The following is a 20,875-nucleotide window of genomic DNA, read 5'->3' as shown; positions in this document are numbered from 1 at the left end:
CACTTTTGCCAGGAAAATGAACAAAAATGTCAAAAAGCTATAATAAAAGCAATGTAAAACAAGTTAAGCAAACATAATAAAGTCACAGGAGTATGTTAAAGCTTCAAAAGAGACCATGTTTAAACGGTCATAACAGCTTTTTTTTGTCGGTGTAGGATTTAATACTGTTTACATACAGTCTCATTGCTTTCTGGTTTTGTTTTGAAGGGCAACCGGAAGTGGCCCAGTGTGGGCGTGTCCCTCGTGTCCGGGCCATTGTGTCTTGACTCTGCCCTCCTCTGTAGAGACAGGTGTGGAGACTGAGTCCTCCCTCATCCATCCATCCATCCATCCTCCGCCTGCAGTGATGGCCGCCCGCCGCCCGCGCGCTCCGTGTCTGCTGCTGCTGCTGCTGACCGTGGAAGGTGAGCCGGCACGCGCCTTTGTGAAGCGCCGCGTGCAGTCAGTGAGTCAGGGGGAATAACGGTCCTCTGCGGCCTGGAAGCACGCGGCACTTCTATTATTCTATATTACGTGTTGGGTTTTTGACTCGGTTCTTCTGTTTCCCGTTACTATTACTATTACTAATTATTATGATTCTTTTGACTGGCATGGATGAATTTGTATTGAGCCGGCAGCTCCCTGCTGCTGCTGAGGCAGATCATGGGAAAAAACAAAACACATGCATGGTAATATTTCTGTGATTTAATCTTCACTCTGAATGTAAAGGTGACCATTTGCACAGAAGCAACTGTCTCCTTGTGACTGCAGCAACACCACACGTGTGTGGGACGTGGCCGCCTCCCTTTTTCACCTGCAGCCTCCCTTTCTTTGTCTTGCAGCTCGCCCGCCTCCCTGTGTCTGTCTCTCTCTCTCTGCTGCACCTCCTTCTGTGATCCGGCCCCAAAAACTCTAGTCTGCTCGGTTCTGTCCAGATTCTCTGCTGTGAGGTCTTCCTCAGCAAGACTTCTGCTCTCATTTTCTCTGCCCTTCATCACAATTCGTTTTCACGTTTGGGCCGCGGTCCACAGACACATTCCTACCTAAGGGGTCCTCCCCAGAATAAACCACGTTCACTACCTTTCTAAGTCTTTAGGATGTACTTCCAAAAGCTGCAGTCTGTCAATCTGCACTCAGAATCCCCCTCCGTCCCAGCAGCTGCTCCTTTGGGTGGGATACTCCTCAAAACACACAGACCACGACACACAGACGTGTCCTGGGTCGCGTTGCGGATGGAACGTGTGCGCGGTTGTTGTGGAACTGCAGCGGGTTGGCGGTGGAATTTGCTGGGTTTTTGTCTGCCTCTGCTCCTGCTCGTCCTCTGAATGCCAGCGCTGCAGCATTGGCATTCAGAGGATTAGCATGCTGCAGGCGTTCCTGTCCGTTTGTGTTTGTGGGACAGCAGCACCATCTGGACCTGCAGAGGTGGAGTCTTTCTGACGTGTTTCTCTGCTCTCCTCTTCAGTTCTGTCCCAGAATGGCTTCGACCTTTCGGATGCCCTGGATGAGAAGGACGAGCCAAGTAAGTTCTGAGCGTGTGCAAGGGGAGGACATTGACTGTACATGAGAACTGGACTGAGTGACCCCTCCCCCTGGCATTCCAAACAGGAAGTACCCGCTGGCTCCAAGAAGCCAAACTCCCAGAGACTGACTTCTACAGAGAAACAAGCAGCTGTTACTGTCATTTTATTAGTCAGAATCAAATATTCTTGCTCTGATACCTTTTTTTTTAATTGTTATTCAAGTTATAAATTGAAAAGCATGTGGTCGCACGTCAAACGTTTGATTGACAGATCCTCCGCAGCCCACTTTCAAGTGGTAGGAGTGTTTATTTCCAACGAGCTCACTCCTGATCGGTGAGAGGGGTTACCATCAAACTTTATTTATGTAAAAAAAATACAATTCTCATGCATTGCGCAACTTGAAGCACTTTAACATTAAAAACAAACAAACAATATTACAACAAAATCCTACCCTTCATCCTTCCCACTCCCCTCTGTTGACACATATGACCCCTGACCCCATGCACACACAATCTATACTTTATTTCTAAAAGAAATTTGAGGCTTGGCTCTGCTGTGAGGAAAGAGTATTTGGGAATCCGGTCATACGACTTAGACCAATCACTGCTCGTCTGGTTCCAACGTGGCGACGGCCGTATCACGAAAACACTGCAACTGAAGTGACTTCACTTGGAGCCAAAAGTAATCCGTCTTCGATGGATGACATCACGCTCACTCAGTCCAGTTCTATTATACAGTCGCTGTGAAAATAACTAAGAATCATCATCACATCATTCAAGTATTTATATTAATTCAGACATTTCCTGACTTGTGGCAGACAGTAATTAAAGATATACAAAAAAATATATGAATATTTAGTTAATTAGGTTAATGATATGATCAAAATGAGCATTTATATGAGTTTTCTGTTTTAGTTGCCACTTCACATTAGAGGTCTTGGTAAATGTTTCCCAAGGAAACAAGAATAACATCAAACTCTCCTATTATTTTTTATGCGTTTCATTTATTTACATGCGATCAGCACTAAAAGTCATGGAAATCCATGCGTCTTGCTGCATTGCAAGTATGTTAAGTGCGTCCGAGGTTGCATTGTGTTTGTTAAAGTTTCACGCTTCTACGTGTGTGAAGTGTCTTCTGTAAGGGTTAATGGTTGGCGAAGTGTGTATTATCAGAAATGAACGAACTTCAGAGAAGCAACTTTCCTCAGAGGACGATTCAAATGTACCTGCTTATGCCATGGTCACTTACAAAAGAAATAAATATTGAACCAGGTTTTGGACTTTATTCTTGTTATATTTCTGCTGTGGATCACACTGACTATTTGTGACGTGGCGTGTTGTCAGGTTAACATAGCAACGCGCCCCCATAGGCGGCTCGTTTGGCGGTGCCCTCTACCGCAGCGGCAAAGGAAAGCGACACATGCTGATGATCACGATGTGTTAAATAAAGCATCAGTTCAGAGAGAAAGTTCACCTCTTACCGCTTGTTTTTGTCCAGATGATGAAGCAAAAGTTTCTTTTAAAGAAGGCAGCGCAGTGATACAGAACATGTAAGATACTGTAGGTGACCGGAACTTCTTTTTTAATTCACTTTTAAATGCACACCCAGCAGCCAATCAGAATCGAGAATTCACCCCTGGAGGAGCTGTGAGCTGCAGAGACAGCCGCACTTAGGAACTGTTTGGTGGATTAACCTTAACCGTAATTCTAACCTTAACCCTTCCTCTGGGTCTGTGTGGCTAAGAAAAAAGTTCAGGGTTGGTCGCTCGTATTTCTGAAAACGACGTGTGAATTAACCCTTTCTTTTTAGAAACCAAATCTACCTAACCTTAAATGGAATCCCGGTATGTTATTTCTTAGGCGAAGTATTTATAACACATGATTTACACGCTGGTCTTAGATCAGCACAAATCACATGTCTGAGTTGTAACCAGTTGAGTTTTTGTTATTTGCAGCCTGTAGTTTCAGTTAATGTCCTGCAGGTGGCAGTGTGAGCGCTGAGTCATTTCATAATTCTGTAGCACAATTACGTACTTCAGAGAACTGTCCTCATATTTACTTTTGATGTGTTTTACAAAAGTCTTTGATCGTTTTGGAAGGAATATTTAACCCTTCACACATTTTTAAAAATCAAATGTGTATATTTTGTGTTTGTTTTACTTGGATTTGTTATTTCTTTAAATTCAGAGGTCAGCACACAGGAGCCTGGAGCAGCAGGAGGAAGTAAAAACAGGATTTATTTCCCTTATAAATAAATACTGACCACATTTTTCTTAGAAGTTACTTTTTTTTTTTTTGCTAAGTTTGGCCAGGGGTGCGATGTGATTTTTCTAAAACATATATAGGCTCATTTGTTTGTTGTTTCCCCGCTAAAACCCGCTAGAGGGCGCTGTAGGTCTTTTTGACAGTGACTCATCAAACTGGGTCACTGGCTGCGATTCCATCACACATATGCGCAAAACTTTATCTAATTTCTAGAAATGTTGGGGGAAAAAACACAATTTCGCAATTGCACTGTTTCCATTAAATCCTAATTATACGAATAAACACAAACCAACTAACGCCATAAGTCGTTCAGAAACACGAATGTGAACAATACTTTGATTGACAGCAGATACATTCGCTCATAGCGCTCATCATCATCATCCATCAAAGGAGACGTCTGTGTCTTCAGGCCAGGCAGCAGCGAGCTCCTTACACGTGGGAGGGGCTACGGATGAAGCCATTTGTGCCCAAGATCCTACCAAGAAGCGCATCGCCATCCGGTTGTTCGTCACATGACTCGTTTAATAAAAAGTGTCTCCATTGCAGTTTTGCAAAATGTGTTCATTTGGGTACGCCTCCAAAACCTCCTCTTCTTTCTTCTTTCTCTTTCGGCTTTTCCCATCAGGGGTCGCCACAGCGAATCATCCTTTTCCACCTCACTCTATCATGGACATCTTCTACCCTAACATTAGCCAACTTCATGTCCTCTGTTAAGACATCCAAATATCTCCTCTTTGGCCGTCCTCTTGCCCTCCGGCCAGGCAGCTCCATCTCCAACATCCTTCTACCAATATATCCACTATCCCTCCTCTGAACATGTCCAAACCATCTCAGTCTGGCTTCTCTGACTTTGTCGCTAACACAGGCAACATGAGCCGTCCCTCTGATGTACTCGTTCCTTATCCTGTCTAACCTGGTCACTCCTAAGGAGAACCTCAACATCTTCATCTCCGCTACCTCCATCTCAGCCTCTTGTCTCTGTCTCACTGCTACCGTCTCTAACCCATAGAGCAGAGCTGGTCTCACCACTGTCTTGTACACCTTCCCTTTGAGTCTTGCTGGCACTCTTCTGTCACACAACACTCCTGACACTTTCCTCCAACCGCTCCAACCTGCCTGCACTCGCCTCTTCACCTCTTTTCCACAATCCCCATCACACTGAACTGTTGACCCCAAGTACTTAAACTCCTGCACCTTCTTCACCTCAGCCCCCTGTAACCTAACGCTTCTACCTTGATCCCTCTCGTTCAGACACATGTATTCTGTCTTACTACGACTGACCTTCATGCCTCTTCTTTCCAGAGCAAACCTCCACCTCTCTAGCTGTTCCTCCACCTGCTCTCTACTCTCACTGCAAATTACAATGTCATCCGCAAACATCATTGTCCAGGGAGATTCCTGTCTTACCTCGTCTGTCAGCCTGTCCATCAGCATAGCAAACAAAAAAGGACTCAAAGCTGATCCTTGGTGTAGTCCCACCTCCACCTTGAACTCCTCTGTCTGACCTACAGCACATCTCACCACCGTCATACTTCTCTCATACATGTCCTGAACTACTCTGACATACTTCTCTGCCACTCCAGACGACCTCATACAGTACCACAGCTCCTCCCTCGGCACCCTGTCATACGCCTTCTCTAAATCTACGAACACACAATGCAGCTCCTTCTGACCTCCTCCAAGTGCAAAAACCTGTTTTCAAATTTGTTGTGTTTCCATTCGGTGAATTTGTTATCGCAAATCCAATTTGCGCAGTTTCCTAGTTGATGGAAACACAGCTACAGAGAAACAGAAGTACTGCTGAAAGCGGCCGTCATTCAGACGCAGCAGAGAAACTCTGAATGATGTCATCAACTCAGACATGGAGACGTGATTAGCAGTGTTTTTATAGAGCTTGGAACGCATGATCCGTGTCTTCCATGCGTTGTAAATGAGGGCTTCCAAGTAGCGAAGAGGCATTTTGTCCGTAGCTCCTCCCACACGCAGTTGGAGCGTATAGTTCCTGAACACATTTTTGTTCAAGCATCCAGCAGTGATTATAAAGCACTTCAAACGAGAGTAAGAGTCTGTAAATTTGACGCGTCACAAATGCGACTTCTAATCTAGTTCAACTATATATGATGTTTTTCTTCTTCTTTATTATGCTTTTTTTGGCTGTTGCGTCTTAAACTCTAGAGCGACTAATAGTGTGGAAAATATGGTACCAGATACGTATTCACGAATCAGGGTTATTTTTAAATACCATGCTATCCTTAATCCTTTTAGCGTAAACTATATCCACGTATATAATGAAATTGTAACTTTAAATACTAGTTGTTTTCCTAAGTTCCATTCCAACACAGAAGTAAGACGACTTGATCTTGAAGGCTTCGCCTTTTGCTCTGTGTGAGCCGAAAACAAACAACATCTGAACTTTTGTAAAGATGGATGTTCATATTATCGATCAGCGTCAATATCAGATCTGACATAAAAGCTTTAGGATTCACATGTTTAATCTCTAAATCTGATCCTATTCTTTGATCTCTGCAGAACTGACTTCAGAAGATTCGTTGGATACAGGGACAACCACCACCAAAGCGCCGGCCAGGGTGACGCCAAAGGCCCCAAGAAGCACCAGGCAGCCACCCAAACCCAGAACCAAGCCAGGTGAGTGTCTGCCTCTGGCTGTGCCTCACAGACATGGAACCTGAAATATTTACATCTATTTTGTATGAGAATACATATTTCATTCATTAATTACACATTTAAATACACATTTCCAATATAAATGAATTAGTAGATCAATTATTGCTGGATTCACCTTCCGTATAAAAGTCTCACCTTTCTTATTTATTTAATTATTTGTAGAAAAACCTCTTCTTCACTGGGAAACAGCTGCGATTATTTAAATTCACCAAATACAAATTAACTGACTTCCTGGACTGCAGGACAAGTTTAGTCTGTTCTCAGACTGGATTCTGTATTTCTTTATAAAATAACTCATTGTTGTTAATCTAACCAGTGGTTTACATCAGTAATCCCTGTGTTCTGCCGGCCTTTGACCTTCACAGCTGGAGGTGACTTTGACCTGGCCGACGCTTTGGACCCTGGCATGGACCCTGCACCTGGGGACAAGAACAAGGGGCAAGGAGGTGGGTGGGCGTGTCTCCAACGTGACCTCCGTCTGGTTCAGTGCGCCAACTGTTCTTTGCCTCTCAGGTGGATTTTCTGACCAGGATCTGGTGGATGTGGGGAAAGACAGCTCCTACAAACCCGACAAAGGCAAAGGTAACTTGTGGCTCTGCCCAGGACCCAGCGTGTCAGACGGCCGTCTCATACAGAGGAACCCGTAGTGTCTGAAGAATACTTCATGTCACTGTTTTGTGCTCAGACACGTTGAAACGTGGTTCAGTAGATGTGTGGAGGAACGATGACCCATATCACAAGGCACCCGGTCCACTGTGAGTCTAAAGGCCGTGTCACACAGCCACTACGCATATTCCAAGGATGAAATTTCGGCCTTGCGTGATAAAAGTTCTTCGGAAATGCTTCTTGTGTTCGTCGATGTGCTCAGATGTCCATCGGGGGTTTTGTCCGACGGGTATTTACGTGAGTTCGGGTTTGAACTGTTCAGAAGTTTCTGTTAATTGAGAATTAAGCCGTTTGTGTTCATATGAACAGATGACGCACGTCTTCCGCAATTTTGTGCGATTTTTACGAGATACAAATTTGTGGCTTTCCACAGATGTACCACTGATGTATAACTACTTATACCGCGAAAACGGCACACTTATCACATTAAAATGACGTAATTGACGCACAAATCACTAATTGATTGCTTAAAGACAGCGCAATAATCACGCACGGTTCACGATCAACGTTGATTTACGTGTTCTCTGTGTGGTTTGGCTTGTTTAAAATAATCTTGGTTTAAGAAACCACATCTTAGTTTTCCTTAAAGAATTCTTGGTAAGAGTATTTTTCTTTTTCTCTGGTTTTAATTTAGGACATTTTGACCTATCTCTTGGGTTTTTTCCTTATCTAAACTGAGAGATCTTTCTGTTTCACAGCAGTGGTCCTCCAATGCAGCTCCAGTCTTTAGCCTACAGCGTTCCCTCTCTGTTTCGTGGTTCACCTTTCTCCATCCTGCTGTTTCGCAGACTCTTTTTCAGCACAACGCTTTTTCTTTCTCTTTTTCTTTAAAACATCACACTGTAGCCGGGGTTACATGTGCAAAAATATCTATGATCGGATCCAAGATCGGATTAGAATTCAACCGTGTTCATGGGCCCAGAAATACATTTTTCCGATTATGACAAATGTCTACATGCGTCACACTTTCGGTCAGAATAAATCATTTGAACGCGCGCACAACTCTTTAAAATACCGGAAGAGGAAATGAGTCCCGCTGTAAACAAGCTGAGCTGCCACACACTTACATATGTGGCAGCTCAGTAATATACGAGATGATCTTCTAAACGTGCTTTTATTATCGTAATGGTTATTATGAAGCGCCTGTTCACTCATCATCATTTTATTTATTTTTTTATTTGTGGGGTCAGTGCTTTGTTTTGCGGAAGAACTGAGCTGGAAGAAAGGGTGAGGAGAAGGCTAACACGCGCTAACAACATTAGCCTTGTTTGATAAACATAGAATCCATGCAGGAAATGCCGCAATCTGCATCCTGGCTGCACGTAAACATGTGGGAATAACAGCAGCCTTTTTTTTGTCGGGACACAACACAAATCTACGTGATTGCTGGAACGGTTTCTAGGCATTGAGCGACATTTCTGCTTTAAAGAGCACACACACCGGCTTTGGCGGTCCGAGCTCCTCTCGGAGACACAGTTCCACCGGGAAACACAGTTCTCCTGAGTCTGGCAGCTCACCCACAGACAAAGCACACCCGCAAACACAAAGCTATAAGTTCGGCTGCTGTGCTGACAGACAGGGTTCACTGGCGCGGAGCAGCCGGTCAAAGCAGTAGTGACCCACAATCAGAATGAACTGTTTACAAGCACAACGGTTGGATCGACATAACATTAATCGGCATAACCCACCTAAATCGATCATGGGTCGACCGCTCTACCGCTGCACCACGGGGCGGCCGTGCAGCGACCTATGAACATCTCAACTAAACTGAAAACCCCAAGCTAGCAAAGTCAACAAAAGCAAAAGAGTCAAAGAGGAAACCGAAGACGATCCTCCCAAATAAATTAAATCTCTATTTAACGGACAAAAACCAGAAGTCTGGTCCAAATACCATTTATGGTGACAGTTGTTCCCAGTAGAACTGCAGCAGCTGAATAATAAAGTTACAGACTCTGTGGATTCACGTTTATTACTCTATTTTTTATTCCTACCACATCTTTTTAATCATTCATTTTGTGTTGATCTGCCACATCTTACAGGCTGGTTTATTCAAAATATTGGCCAACGTTAAAGAAAACTGCTCCACAAGACAATTAAAAAACAAGACATATAGAAAAAGTCATCATCAAAAAAACACTTTTACTGTAAGAATTCCTGATTTGATGACTGGAAGTACCACCTTTGTTCAGCTTAGACCTCTAGTCATGTGAAAAGCCGTTTTACCGTCAGAAAAAAACGAGATAAAAACTCTGGAATATAAAATGTTTTTCCCTTGTAAGTGAAAACATTTACCGATGGATTTTTTAAATGCATTTGTGACGTCCTGCTGTTTTAGGACAACATTTAATCTTGAAATTTGACTCACATGTAGGTACTTTTCTCTGATAATTAAAATATTATGTCCTAATATAAGCGTTTTGCTGAAAAAAAGTTGTATTTCTTTGAAGCTGTACATTTACATACTTTTCTTTAAAGTTTATTTCACACTTTCACTCTCAGCACTTTCATTTCTATTTTTTTTCACATTTTCAGATAAAGTTGTCTAAAGTTTAAGTAAGCAGTTACATTACATACTTAAAATATGAAAATTATGATAATCAAATTCAAGATTTATTGTCGTTACATCTTAATGAAAATGTACTATTCAGTTAGTTTTGTCTTCTCTGAATAATAATAAGATATGTAAAGTAGAAATTGAACAATAATTTTTTTAATAATATTTTTTAATTGATGTTTTTTCTTTCTTTCATATGTGGATGAGATTGAATGGATCAAAGGTTTTCCCAGTAATACTCAGCCATACTTGAATTCCTGGTTTTCTACCACGACAATCTGCCCGTGGCGTCTCATCAACCTTTGTTATTGTCCTTGTTTTTACGCCTCTGACCTTTGGTCTGACAAAATGTTGCAGTCTAAATTTGTGGCCCTACTTGATCTGGGATTGAGAAGTCCTGGACTGAAAGGAGACTTCTGGAGCGGACAGTACGGACTGCCACCTTTCCCTCCAGCAGAGATTTGACTTTTCTCTTCTGACCTCAGGGTCAGGCGGCAGCAGCAACCGGATCGACTCGTCTGACGACACAAACGGTGGGTTTCCAGGCTCCGCCCCTTCCTATGGAAGACGTGGCTGCCTTAGCGTGATGATTGCGTGTGTTGTTGTCGACAGAGACCACAGCAGAGGTGGGAACCATCGCTGGGATTGTGAGTGCGGTCGCCATGGCGCTGGTTGGAGCGGTCAGCAGCTACATCTCCTACCAGAAGAAGAAGTTCTGCTTCAGTATCCAGCGTAAGGCCTTCCTGAGCGCCGCTTAAGGTCAAAGAAGGAGAACCGGTTTTTGTTTTGGTGATAATGGATGTGTGAGTTCATTTTAGCCGGTAGTAGAACCGATTTGAAGGGATGAGTTTCACTCTTCTGTTGATACCCCCTCCTCCTCACCCCTTGTATTCCGATTTAACTTTTAGATGATTTAATGAGATGTTCTTTCCTTTTTTTTTCCAAACCCTTTGGCTTGGTCTAGATTCCTGAATTTGGATGTTGTGTTTCTGTTTCTTGGCAGAGAGCTTGAACACTGAAATGAACAAAAATGAGAGTCCTGAAGGTGTGGTGGCAACAGAACCTCAAGGTGGGTAACTTTCACCTGCCCTCTACAGCAGGGGTGCCCACACCTTTTTGGCGTGTGAGCTACTTTGAATCGACAATGTCTTGAAGATCTACCTATAAAATATATACATTTATACACAAACACACACACACACATATATATATATATATATAAATACTATATATATATATAAATACTATTAAATGTTTGTTAGTTATGTTTATTAGTTACATGTTTATTTGAACATTATTGTTTATGTACTGATGATTAAAAACTACACAGTGAGATTACACAAAGATACTTTTGTATTAACAGATGAGGCGTTTTATTACACAGACAGAAAGCAGCAACCATCGTATGTCATGCTCTGCTGTAAACGGTGCAATGCGGGGAGCGTGGCATATGATTATGAGGCATTTGGCGCTGCTGGCTCCGTACGAAGCGCGTGCCTCGCAGCTTCCTTAATGAGCTCGTATTTATCGGCCGAGAACTGCAGAGCTGAGAGCAGGAGGAGACACGCTCCAGTCTTCTGCCGGGGACATGATGTGCCGCGGGGCAGAAAGAGTTTGCGCTCAGTGAATTTAAACGTGCGTCTGCAGTGACGTATGTGTCAGAGGATGTCCGATTGGCCGTTCTGCATGTCAATCAAGTCCCGTACTTCTCTGTGAGGATTTGATTGGCTGGTGGATTTTTAACAAGTACTTTTCTTTTTCTTTTTTAATGTTTCTATGTCCCGCGATCTACTACCCTCATGTCCTTGAAGATCGACCGGTCGATCGTGATCGACGTAATGAGCACCCCTGCTCTACAGTAATGCATGGAATGTCACGGAAACAGAAAAGTTTAAAGGGTCTATATAATGCTATTGATAGGCCTATTAGAGTAAAACGTGCTATGCATTGACCGTTTAAACTATATCCATATATAAATGATCAAATATTGCCTTCAGCACACTAAAGAACGACTTTTTATGAAATATTAGTTATTTTGGCAGCTTATTTTCCTACCAGGAAGTAAAACGACTCGATCTCTCCGCCCATTTCATGACATCATTCTAAAGGCCTGTTCACACCGGGATGAATTTCGCCGGCGATTTTCGCCGACGTTTAACTCCTCGTGACTAAACAAAGGGCACCAACGAGAGTGTGCACACCGACGCGAAAAAACGCCACGCGTCAAAGCGTCAAAAAAAAAAAACGCCTCGGGTTCGTTTTTTTTTTTCGACGCGTCGCGTCGAAATCTGTTCGACCAATGAGAATGGCGCTTCTGCACACGTGTCTGGAGCTTCTGAAGTTACAGTAAAACACAACTTGGGGGCGCTCAAACACAAAACTGCCTTGCTGAGCACACATACCAGCGAAGAAGATAGACACCAAGTAGCGTCTACACTGCCGCGACGAAATAATGAGGGACATTCTAAAATATCCCCGAACCAAGCACCAGTTGGAGCAACTGGTGCTGGAAATATTCACGTTTTTTTTGTTTGATTCTGACAATCGCGTAAATACTTGCTCTCTTCTTCTGAGTGAAAAGCGACTTTAAGAAGCGTAAAGTTGCGCAGCGCCACCTTGTGTACAGGAGTATTTCTGTTTACATTAAGCGCCATCTAATGTCAGGGAATGAAATTGCATGTTCGCTCGGCTCATCGTCAGCGAAAATGGCCTGGGTGTGAACACAAAAAACGTGGCAAAAAACGCTGGCGAATAACGCCTGGCGAATATTCGTCCCAGTGTGTACGGGCCTTTAAGCTGACCTCGGGCAGCATGTCTTCGTTTCGCACCACATGGGCGTGTCTGTTAGCATGGGGGCGGAGCTGGCAGTGCAGACTCTTCCTGACAGGGGCGGTCCCTCACTTTGTGATGTCACAATGTGAGGAACCCACTCATTTTTGTGGGTTGGGAGGGGCTGGCGCTCAGAGATCAGGTTTTTAGAGGAAGTCTCTGAAATGTGTGAACGGATCAAAATACCGCTTTGGGGTTTTTCTGAGGAAAGAACGTTATAACTATACACTGAAAAGCTCAAAAAAGTGGTTTTGCGTGATATTAACCCTTTAAGTCTCTATCATCAAGAACAAACCAATGTTCTCATAAAAATAGTATGTACCATATTTTTTGGACTATAAGCCAAAAAAGGCATAACAAAGAAGAAAAGAGAGTCATAGCTATGAGTATAACTGGAGGCACTGGAGTATAAGTTACACTTTTGGGGGGGAAAAGCGATGTTTCTAAAATAATTTGCCAAGCGCACCGATTCACGTCTGCCGCTTCTCTTTTGAAGCGCGTCAGATTCGCTGCTCACTATTTTTGGAGCCAACAGGTTTGATCGTCACAATTCCGTGAGTGTGTGTGTGGACAGGCCCCGCCTTTTTCCGCCTTTCTTTTGTCCCTCCCCCATCTCTAACATCCCTGTCTCTTCTTTCTTCTTCTTCTTTTCCATCTGGTCCAACAAAAAACGGTTACTAGCAGAATTAATATAAATAAAGTTTTGCCTAAATTACAAAAGGGGCTTATTCAAATATACACCTCCTGTGTCAGACAATTCATAAGCATGTGTTGTAACAGTTTGATGTTTTTAGCCCTATCGCTACACGGACTCCAATGCATGGAGAAGACACAGATGATGGTGACAGATCAGGTTTATTTATGGTGAAGAGCTCCACAAAAGCATCTGTAATCACGTCTTTCATTGCTGTCAGTAACAAAATACTGATACGCTCACCTACAGGGACCTCTAGTGGTTATTAGTGGGAAAATAACACATTTATGGGCCTTTTTTTCATTCACACTTGAGTATAAATGACACTCTTGGAAAAAAACGTGACGTATACTCAGAAAAATACATCCAAAGAGAAGCCAAGATAAGACTTTCAGACTAAGAAAAGAGTTTATGACAATTGAAACTTTCTTAAAAAGCTTAATTACCTGATAATAAAGACAAAAGCCAGTTTTTAAAACATTTGTTTATTTAAAAAAATAAGTATGTGTTTGTTGGTGTTCCCCAGGATTAACGCCCACTTTGCTTGTGTTTCTGCAGCTTAGACTCAGCTGGAGCAGCCCCCCCCCCCCCCCCCCCTTGCTGAGCAGTCACCTGGAAGAAGTACTCACACCTACGTGCACACCCACAGACACAACACACACACAAACACGTGCAAAAAAAAAAATCCTTGTTATCCTGCAGCTCTGTACTGTAGAGGCTGGGATGTCGACCTCTCTGATGAATGTGTTCAGCCGCATATCAATGACTTTTCACCGTTTCTGGCTTCAGATTTGCCCCAAAAGCTTCTTTTTTTTGGACTTTTTGTAAATGATGTCCTTGTTTTTAATGCCGGGATCTTAAAATGTCCCAAATATCTCATGATTGAAACAGTCAGGAGTGAATTTGTAGAATAATCAGTATGGTGACGCAACTGGAAAAAGGAAACTATCAGAAACATGGATCCCATCCAGAAAAGGGGATTAGGTTCACCTGCAGCTGAAAAAGAGACACATATAATAGACCAGAATGCACTTGTCGCCTCCAATTGAAGGACAGGAAAATGGAGAAACGCCTACAAGGATTTTAGCAAATGAATTGAGAGGATTTTTTTTAATGTAAGCAGTTTTTTCCTGCTGACACTCTGGAGGCAGAGAGAGCTGAACTGTGTTCACTCTGTCAGAACGACATGGATCTGCCTTAATGCTTCTTCATCTAAAACTTGACAAAAAGGAAGAAAGCCCCCCCCAGCAGTGGAAGAAGGAGTGCAGTATTTTTAGTTTTTGTGCCAAACCTTCCCGCCCTTCCAAACCGTCACCAAGAAGCTGCTTCTTTGCCTCATCCCTAACCGGGAGCCTAAAGACATGAAGACAGGAAGCCGACGCGTCAGAGAGGAAGGTCCACAGGAAGAAGCCCTCTGCCAAACGGAAGGTCCCGAAAGACCAGCTGAACTTCACCCCCAACGCATAATCACTAACATCTGGCTGTGTCTTATTGTGTTCACAGCCAGATGTAGAAGGACGACACTTATGACGCAGGCCGAGTCCGAATTCTCCCCCTGCGGGCTCTTACCCCTACATTTAGCCCTGTAAACAAAACAGAGGTTGTATCTGAATTCCTTCCCTACTCACTACACAGCGCGTTCGCCATTTTGCAGTGCTGTCCGAATCTACAATGCCCTAATCCAGTGCCATAGAAATTTCCCAGAAGTCTCTGCAAACCAATGTGCATCGATGCTCAGTAGATCGGCGAATATAGACCACAATGCATTGTGTCGGAACAATTGTAGCCCAAAGAATGTATTATTTAAATAAACCATTAACGTTTTTAATGTTAAGAAGACAGTGGACTCATAAATAATCGTTGCAAAATGCTCATTTAAATTAGATTTATCTTCGTGAATTCGATGACATCATATCCGCTGTTTGAAGAAGAAAGAAAGTAGTGAGCGTGGTGTCCGAATTGCTTTTAAAATTCAGGGCACTGCATAGTGCTGCACTACATCGTTTTTTAGTGGTCAGGCTGGGACACAACCAGTGTCCTTAAATTCAGACGTTACTGCTACTTGATGATGTCATCAACAGTCGCCGGTCGCCAGCGCTCGGAAAATACAGAACATCGGTTTGGTCACCTTAAAACTTCATACTAAAACAAGAAGTCATGACTTACTCTTAAATCTGAACATCACGCAAACGTGAAGAAATGCCTTCCTGCCTCCACCAGCGGAGGGATACCCAGCCCTTAGTCACCACTGCTCCCGCTTAAAAAAAAAACACCTTCAGACACCGCTACAGCTCCAAATGCCCCAACAATGGGAGCAATAGGGAGGACCCGGAGAATTCGGATTTGGCCTGTGTGCGTTTTTGGATGTGGAAGACACAAGATCAGCAATCAGATGATTGAGTCTTGTATTAGACAAATGAAATGTCATTAGAACTGCAGCTTGGGGCGTTTTCCCACTGTAACAAGAATGAAACCACAAAAAAAAGGTTTTGCCTGTTTAGTTGTGTCAACTTAGTAATTTGCTGCTCTGTTTAAAGACCCACTTCAATGAAAATGTTTTTTTTTAACATGTGGGGACTTTTGTGATGATGGAGGACGTTGTAGACTACAGTATGTCCTAGAAAACACAACCTGTTTTTTTTATTTTGGCTAAAAACGGCTTATACGCTTTAAAAATAGATCTAAAGAGGATTGGAGTGGGTCTTAAACACGTTTTTAGAGGTCACCAGAGAGATTATTTGGCAACGCGTGAACAGAAACTTTTTCTGGGGGGGATTTTTTTTTCCTTTAAAAGCAGCAGATGTTGTCCCTTCCACATATAGAAGCAGCAAATAAAAACCACACAAGTGTCCGTGCTGCAGCAGCTATAGGAAAGATTCGAATCCTCTTTTTTTTTACTTATTGCACCCTACCCCAAGTCCAATGTTTGCCAAAAGAAATGTAAAGTGATCTTCCTGTCTGCACTAAAACAAATGCTGCTGAAAGCTGCAGATGTTTCTGGTTTCATTGTTGTAAAATGATAAGACGGTGGAAAAACGTTCAAAGCCACATCATCCAGAGCTTTTGTGGGTCTAACAGGAAACAGGTTTAGTAGGACGAAAACTTGACGTTTTTTTAACAGTAGTGCATGTAGTTTGAAATAGCAAAAGAAAAGAAGACATGGAAAAGAAAAAAAAATGAATAAAATTTAGAGAAAGCAAAAAAAAAAAACTTTAAAATATGAAGAAATATAAAAAAAGGGTACCAAAGCAATGAGGGGTTACATTTTTTTAAAAAGGGAAACGGAAGGTTGCTTCTTTGAATGAAGGTCCTGAGGTGCAAATCACTTTAACTAATCACTCACTGCAAACAATAACATCACATTTTAGGAACCAAAACATGTAAAAAAAACATGTTGGAGAACAAAATGTCCTCCAGAAATCTAAATGAAAAAAGGAAACAAACTGATTGGAGGATGTCGTTTTGAAGAAAGAAAACAAAGATGTTTTTTCGTAAAACGATCACCCAACTTTTGAAGCAAAAAAAAAAGTCTTACCAAATAAGAAGATGAACAAACGTCATCCTCCAATCAGGGATGTCCCTTTATAAAGACGGTTTCCAGTTTCTTAGTCTGTTTTTGAACATTTCATTTTGATTTCTGAAAGTTGCTTTTGTTTCCAAAACGTTTCCTTTTTCTTTGTTTCTTTTTTTTTTTTTTTTTGAAATAACATTTTGTGTTTCGTAGGGGGTTTGTGGAATTACGTTTGAGGTTTTTTTTGTTACTGCCTTTTTTGAAATGTTGGTTTCTGAAATATTATTTTTTTACTCGTGTTTGTGACCTTTAACATGTTTTTGTGTTGAGTTGCACTTTGGGGCCACCGTAGTTTTGACACATGACTACTGTTTGACTTTCATTGTTTGTTCATCTGTGGTTCTGAATATTCTGACTGTGTTTGAAAAAAGGTATTTTGTACTCAACTGTGTGGCATTTACTCTCCGTAAAGCAAATAACTTGTAATTCTCTACAGTTTGCCATTCTTGTAGCGAGCCGTCAGGTGATCTTGTGATAAGTATTCAGCAGTTACTCAGCATTCAACCTGAAACCGGACAAATGGACCCTACAAAATGTGATGCTTGAACCGTTGGCGTATTGCTAGTGAACTTTAAAAACAGCAATGAAAGGTGATCGAAAGCACCATGTGGCCTTTTTTGGTTTGTGCACCTTCATCCTTTCTAGCACAAAAGCGGAGTGAAGTCTCCTGGATCCAAAATCCACGTGAGCAGAAGACTTTAGCTTGGAAATGAAGAGATTGTTCCTGCTGCTGCTGTGAGCAGTGCTGTGTTAGTACCAGTAGAAGTGTTGAAACAATGCATATTTCAGTCTAGGTGTTAGTTAGTGCATACTCTCTAAAGCGTTTTTCTGATACGTCGTGGATAGTTGTGGTTCTTCAGGGGAGGGTTTTGTTGTGGACTGTTGGCCTTTGGAGTGACTCGAGCTTCGGCCCAATGCTGCGATTTTATCCGAAAAGTGTAGCCGCACCAGAACAGGCGCCTCCTGCCGCCGAAGCAGAGCGTCCCTGAAGGCCTCACCATGAAGCGGTGACCTGTTTTGTTCTCGTACGATGATGTTTGTCGTCGTCTTAATTTAAGACACCAGACCGGATCGAGACGTTCTGCAGTAAATCAACGAGTTTAGCCCAGAAGTGATGGATTTCAGTGAATAAATCTGAAGGTTTCTGGTTAAAAAGAGTTGACGTTTCATCTACAGCGGATGCAGGAGAAACCAGCTTCCTTCCTGTTGTGATTTCAGGGTAACTGTAGCCACTTGTCATGCAAACAAACACAAACGGGCAGCCAAAAGAGCCTTTTCCATCATTTGCATTTTTCTTTTTTTTTCCACAAGGTGGGCTGTTAAAAACCATGTGGACTTTTTGGTGGGAAGATGACGCTGATAAAACTTGATTTGTGTGTAGATATGAATGTTTGTGGCGCACAAAACCATGACAAATGTCCTGTTTTTAAACTCTCAATCTGAAGTTTGGTGACAATGAATGTTTCTCACTGATGGAAACAGGAAATCGAAGTTGAATTTTCTCTCAGCTGGACTCACCGCTGTCAGAAGTTTGGGTTTGTTTGGTTTTTATTTCTTTTAAATGAAACGTATGAAATGGTTCTGCAAATGTAATATTCATGTCATGCTGAAGATACAATTCTTTTGTATTTATTTGAAGGTATTTTAGATTTATTTTTCCAATTTTCACAATTCTTTGTGTTTTTTTGTTTCTTGTTCGGTTTCACTTTGAAAGCATTTCAGCCAAAGCCTGACCTGCCTTAACATTCACCGCCGTGTTCGTGGTTACCGCGCCACGCCAGAGTCACACCAGCTCCACCAGCTGGAAACCCCCCAACAGCCAACATCCAGCTCCGTCACCCCCCCACGGGACACTGCAGTGTGTTCTCAGTAACGGAGGCCGCTCCTCTGATTCTCTTTGATGCATGCTTTTCTCTTTTACAAACTGTTGTTTTGTTACAGCTTGACGTGTGATCGTGAACTTCCTTCTCTTTGACACTTTCCACGGCCTGAATGCTGCGGGTGTATTTACTCATATAAACCAATCCAATAAACAACAGACCTCTGAATTGTTGATTTCACTTTTATGGAATGTCAGAAGTGGATTTTAAAACATGTCATAAAAAAAAGATCAATTATCACGGATGACAGTGGGAGAGAAACACAAACAGGAGAATTTTAAATAATAAAACACAAATGTTCCTTTTTTTTGGGTCCATTTAAGTTACCACAGCTGATAAATAAGGAGTCCCACACGAGGCCAGGAGCTTCTCCAGCGCGTCCATGCAGAGCGGCAAATCTCAGACTGAGCTGTGTTACAGCAACGGTTCTGGCCCCGCCTCCATTCGTTATGCAGCTTTGAATTCTGGGAAGCCTGGTGGACAGAAAGACGGTCATCGTTAACCCCCGACGTGCCGAGTGAAGTCCCATCAGAGGAGTGGAGGCGGGACACAGAGGGACATCGGATGTGCAGATGTGGAAGTCTGGAGGGATGGCCGTCCCTCAAAGGGTCGAACGTCCAATCAGATCCGAGGCGGGTCACGTGTTAGACAAGGCTGTGCAGCGGCGTTCCCGACGGGGAGGCGGCGTGCTCGGAGGAGAAGGACGGCGAGCGTGCAGACACCTCCCTCCTCAGCTCCTCCACCTTCCGCTGCAGCTCCGCTCTGAGGATCAGCAGCTCCTTCAGGGTCTGATGCACCGGGACCTGCAGCACACAGAGAGGCCGCCGTTACGCTCGCGTTTGGACCGAGGACGCCGTTTCCACATCAGCACCATGAAATCCTACGCTGAATGCACTTCGACCCACCATGTGCTTAAAAAATATGTGATGGTTGCCATGGTAACATTAGTGTGATGGACTTCAGGCTCAAAGAATAAACGGCTAACTTTTGCCCAGTGACTGCAAACAAAGTCAGGTGGAAGGTGTGGTCACATGACCCACAGACTTTTTTAGGGCCAATCGGAAGATGTTTAAGGTTTGCAGCAGACAGAATGCACCAAAAAGCACCACAACAAACCATCCAGACAGGTTTGGACGTGAGCCTGTGCAGGTTTGAATGGGCGATGCTATGGTTACCCGTCAATGAATTGACCACGCCCCCACTTTTCATACAAATTTCAGATCAAAGTTAAAATGAGGGGATGGGCATCCTTCCTCTTCCAAACTCGCCGACTCTCTTTTGGGGGGTCACACCTGACAGGCAAATTAGAGACACCAAGTAACCTTTGAAGCATGTTTATGGACTGTGGGAGGAAAGTGGAGAAAAAAATGTACGTCTGCACGGGGAGAACATGCAAACTTCACACAGCGAGGGGATCATGAAAAGAAAACTTGTATGACGGACGGACGGACGGATAGACAGACAGATACTGAGAGTTGCAGACTCAAACTGATTCAACAAACTGAGGGTGTGGTGGGAAAATCTCTGCTGATTTTGCATGTGAGAAGGATGTGCTAAAAGATGAACAGCACACAATCTGCAGGCACCTCCAAGTTAAAAGACCATATTTTGTTAAGCCTGGGTGAAAAAAGATCTCAAATATGTCTGAAAGAGGAGGTCCTGAGGTACATCCATGCCAAACGTGGTACTGGTACCACAAAAGGCCCATGTGGTCTTTCTGAAGCCGCTCTGCTACTTTGACGGTTCTCCTCCTGGCATACCTGGGACCTCATGTGGGGGTTCCAGCGGGCGTGGTAGCCGGTCCAAAGCTCCAGGTGTCTGGAAGACGCCAGCGGATACAGAACGTGGTTCTGGTAGTTTTCATAAAAGGGATTGGTGAAATCCTCAGACTGACTGAAATACAGGAAAGGTGAGACGGTCAGAACAGGAACCTCCAGCGCTCAGATGTTCCCGCGTGGCGAGCGTTTTACCTGTTGATGTACGACCACAGGGAGGCCGTCTTGGTCTGGACCTCCTGCAGAAGACACAAAGGTTTTATGGTTTTCTCATGTGAGTTCCCATCGCTTTCAGCTCAAGTGTCTGCGCAGACCTGGGCGACCCTCTCCTGTTCACTGTTGCAGAGGAATGTCCCGAAGAGGCAGCTGTAGAGGTAATCCAGCACCGTGATGAGGAACAGCTCGTTGAACTCAAAGGCAGATGGGAACTACGACCACAGAGAAAACACGCCATT

General features: G+C 43.3%; 2 protein-coding genes across 3 annotated transcripts in view; one reads left to right on the top strand and one right to left on the bottom strand.

Moving 5' to 3' along the window:
- Positions 1–209: 209 nt before the first annotated feature.
- Positions 210–18,813, top strand: cd99l2 (CD99 molecule-like 2). The gene is made up of 9 exons (XM_023949031.2): positions 210–404; positions 1,445–1,501; positions 6,296–6,412; positions 6,817–6,897; positions 6,965–7,033; positions 10,157–10,204; positions 10,284–10,403; positions 10,675–10,740; positions 13,753–18,813. Exons 1-9 carry the CDS (start codon positions 347–349, stop codon positions 13,755–13,757), a joined length of 621 nt encoding a protein of 206 aa, XP_023804799.1. The 5' UTR covers positions 210–346; the 3' UTR covers positions 13,758–18,813.
- mtmr1a (myotubularin related protein 1a) overlaps positions 18,810–20,875 on the bottom strand; it is a 16,683-nt gene continuing 14,617 nt past the window's right edge. For both annotated transcript variants that reach the window (XM_004080019.5, XM_011487745.4), the window contains 4 exons: positions 20,735–20,848; positions 20,616–20,659; positions 20,406–20,538; positions 18,810–19,448 (listed from right to left, as the gene is read on the bottom strand). In XM_004080019.5, the coding sequence (XP_004080067.1) occupies positions 19,290–19,448; positions 20,406–20,538; positions 20,616–20,659; positions 20,735–20,848 (450 nt within the window). In that variant the 3' untranslated portion in view covers positions 18,810–19,289. The remainder of the gene's footprint in view (positions 19,449–20,405; positions 20,539–20,615; positions 20,660–20,734; positions 20,849–20,875) is intronic.

The sequence above is a fragment of the Oryzias latipes genome, chromosome 18, assembly GCF_053564925.1.
Source record: "Oryzias latipes strain Hd-rR chromosome 18, Olatipes_Hd-rR_3.1".
NCBI classification, from domain to species: Eukaryota; Metazoa; Chordata; class Actinopteri; order Beloniformes; family Adrianichthyidae; genus Oryzias; species Oryzias latipes.
The sequence above is the reverse complement of the archived record's forward strand: the minus strand, read 5'-3'. Positions and strand labels throughout refer to the sequence as shown.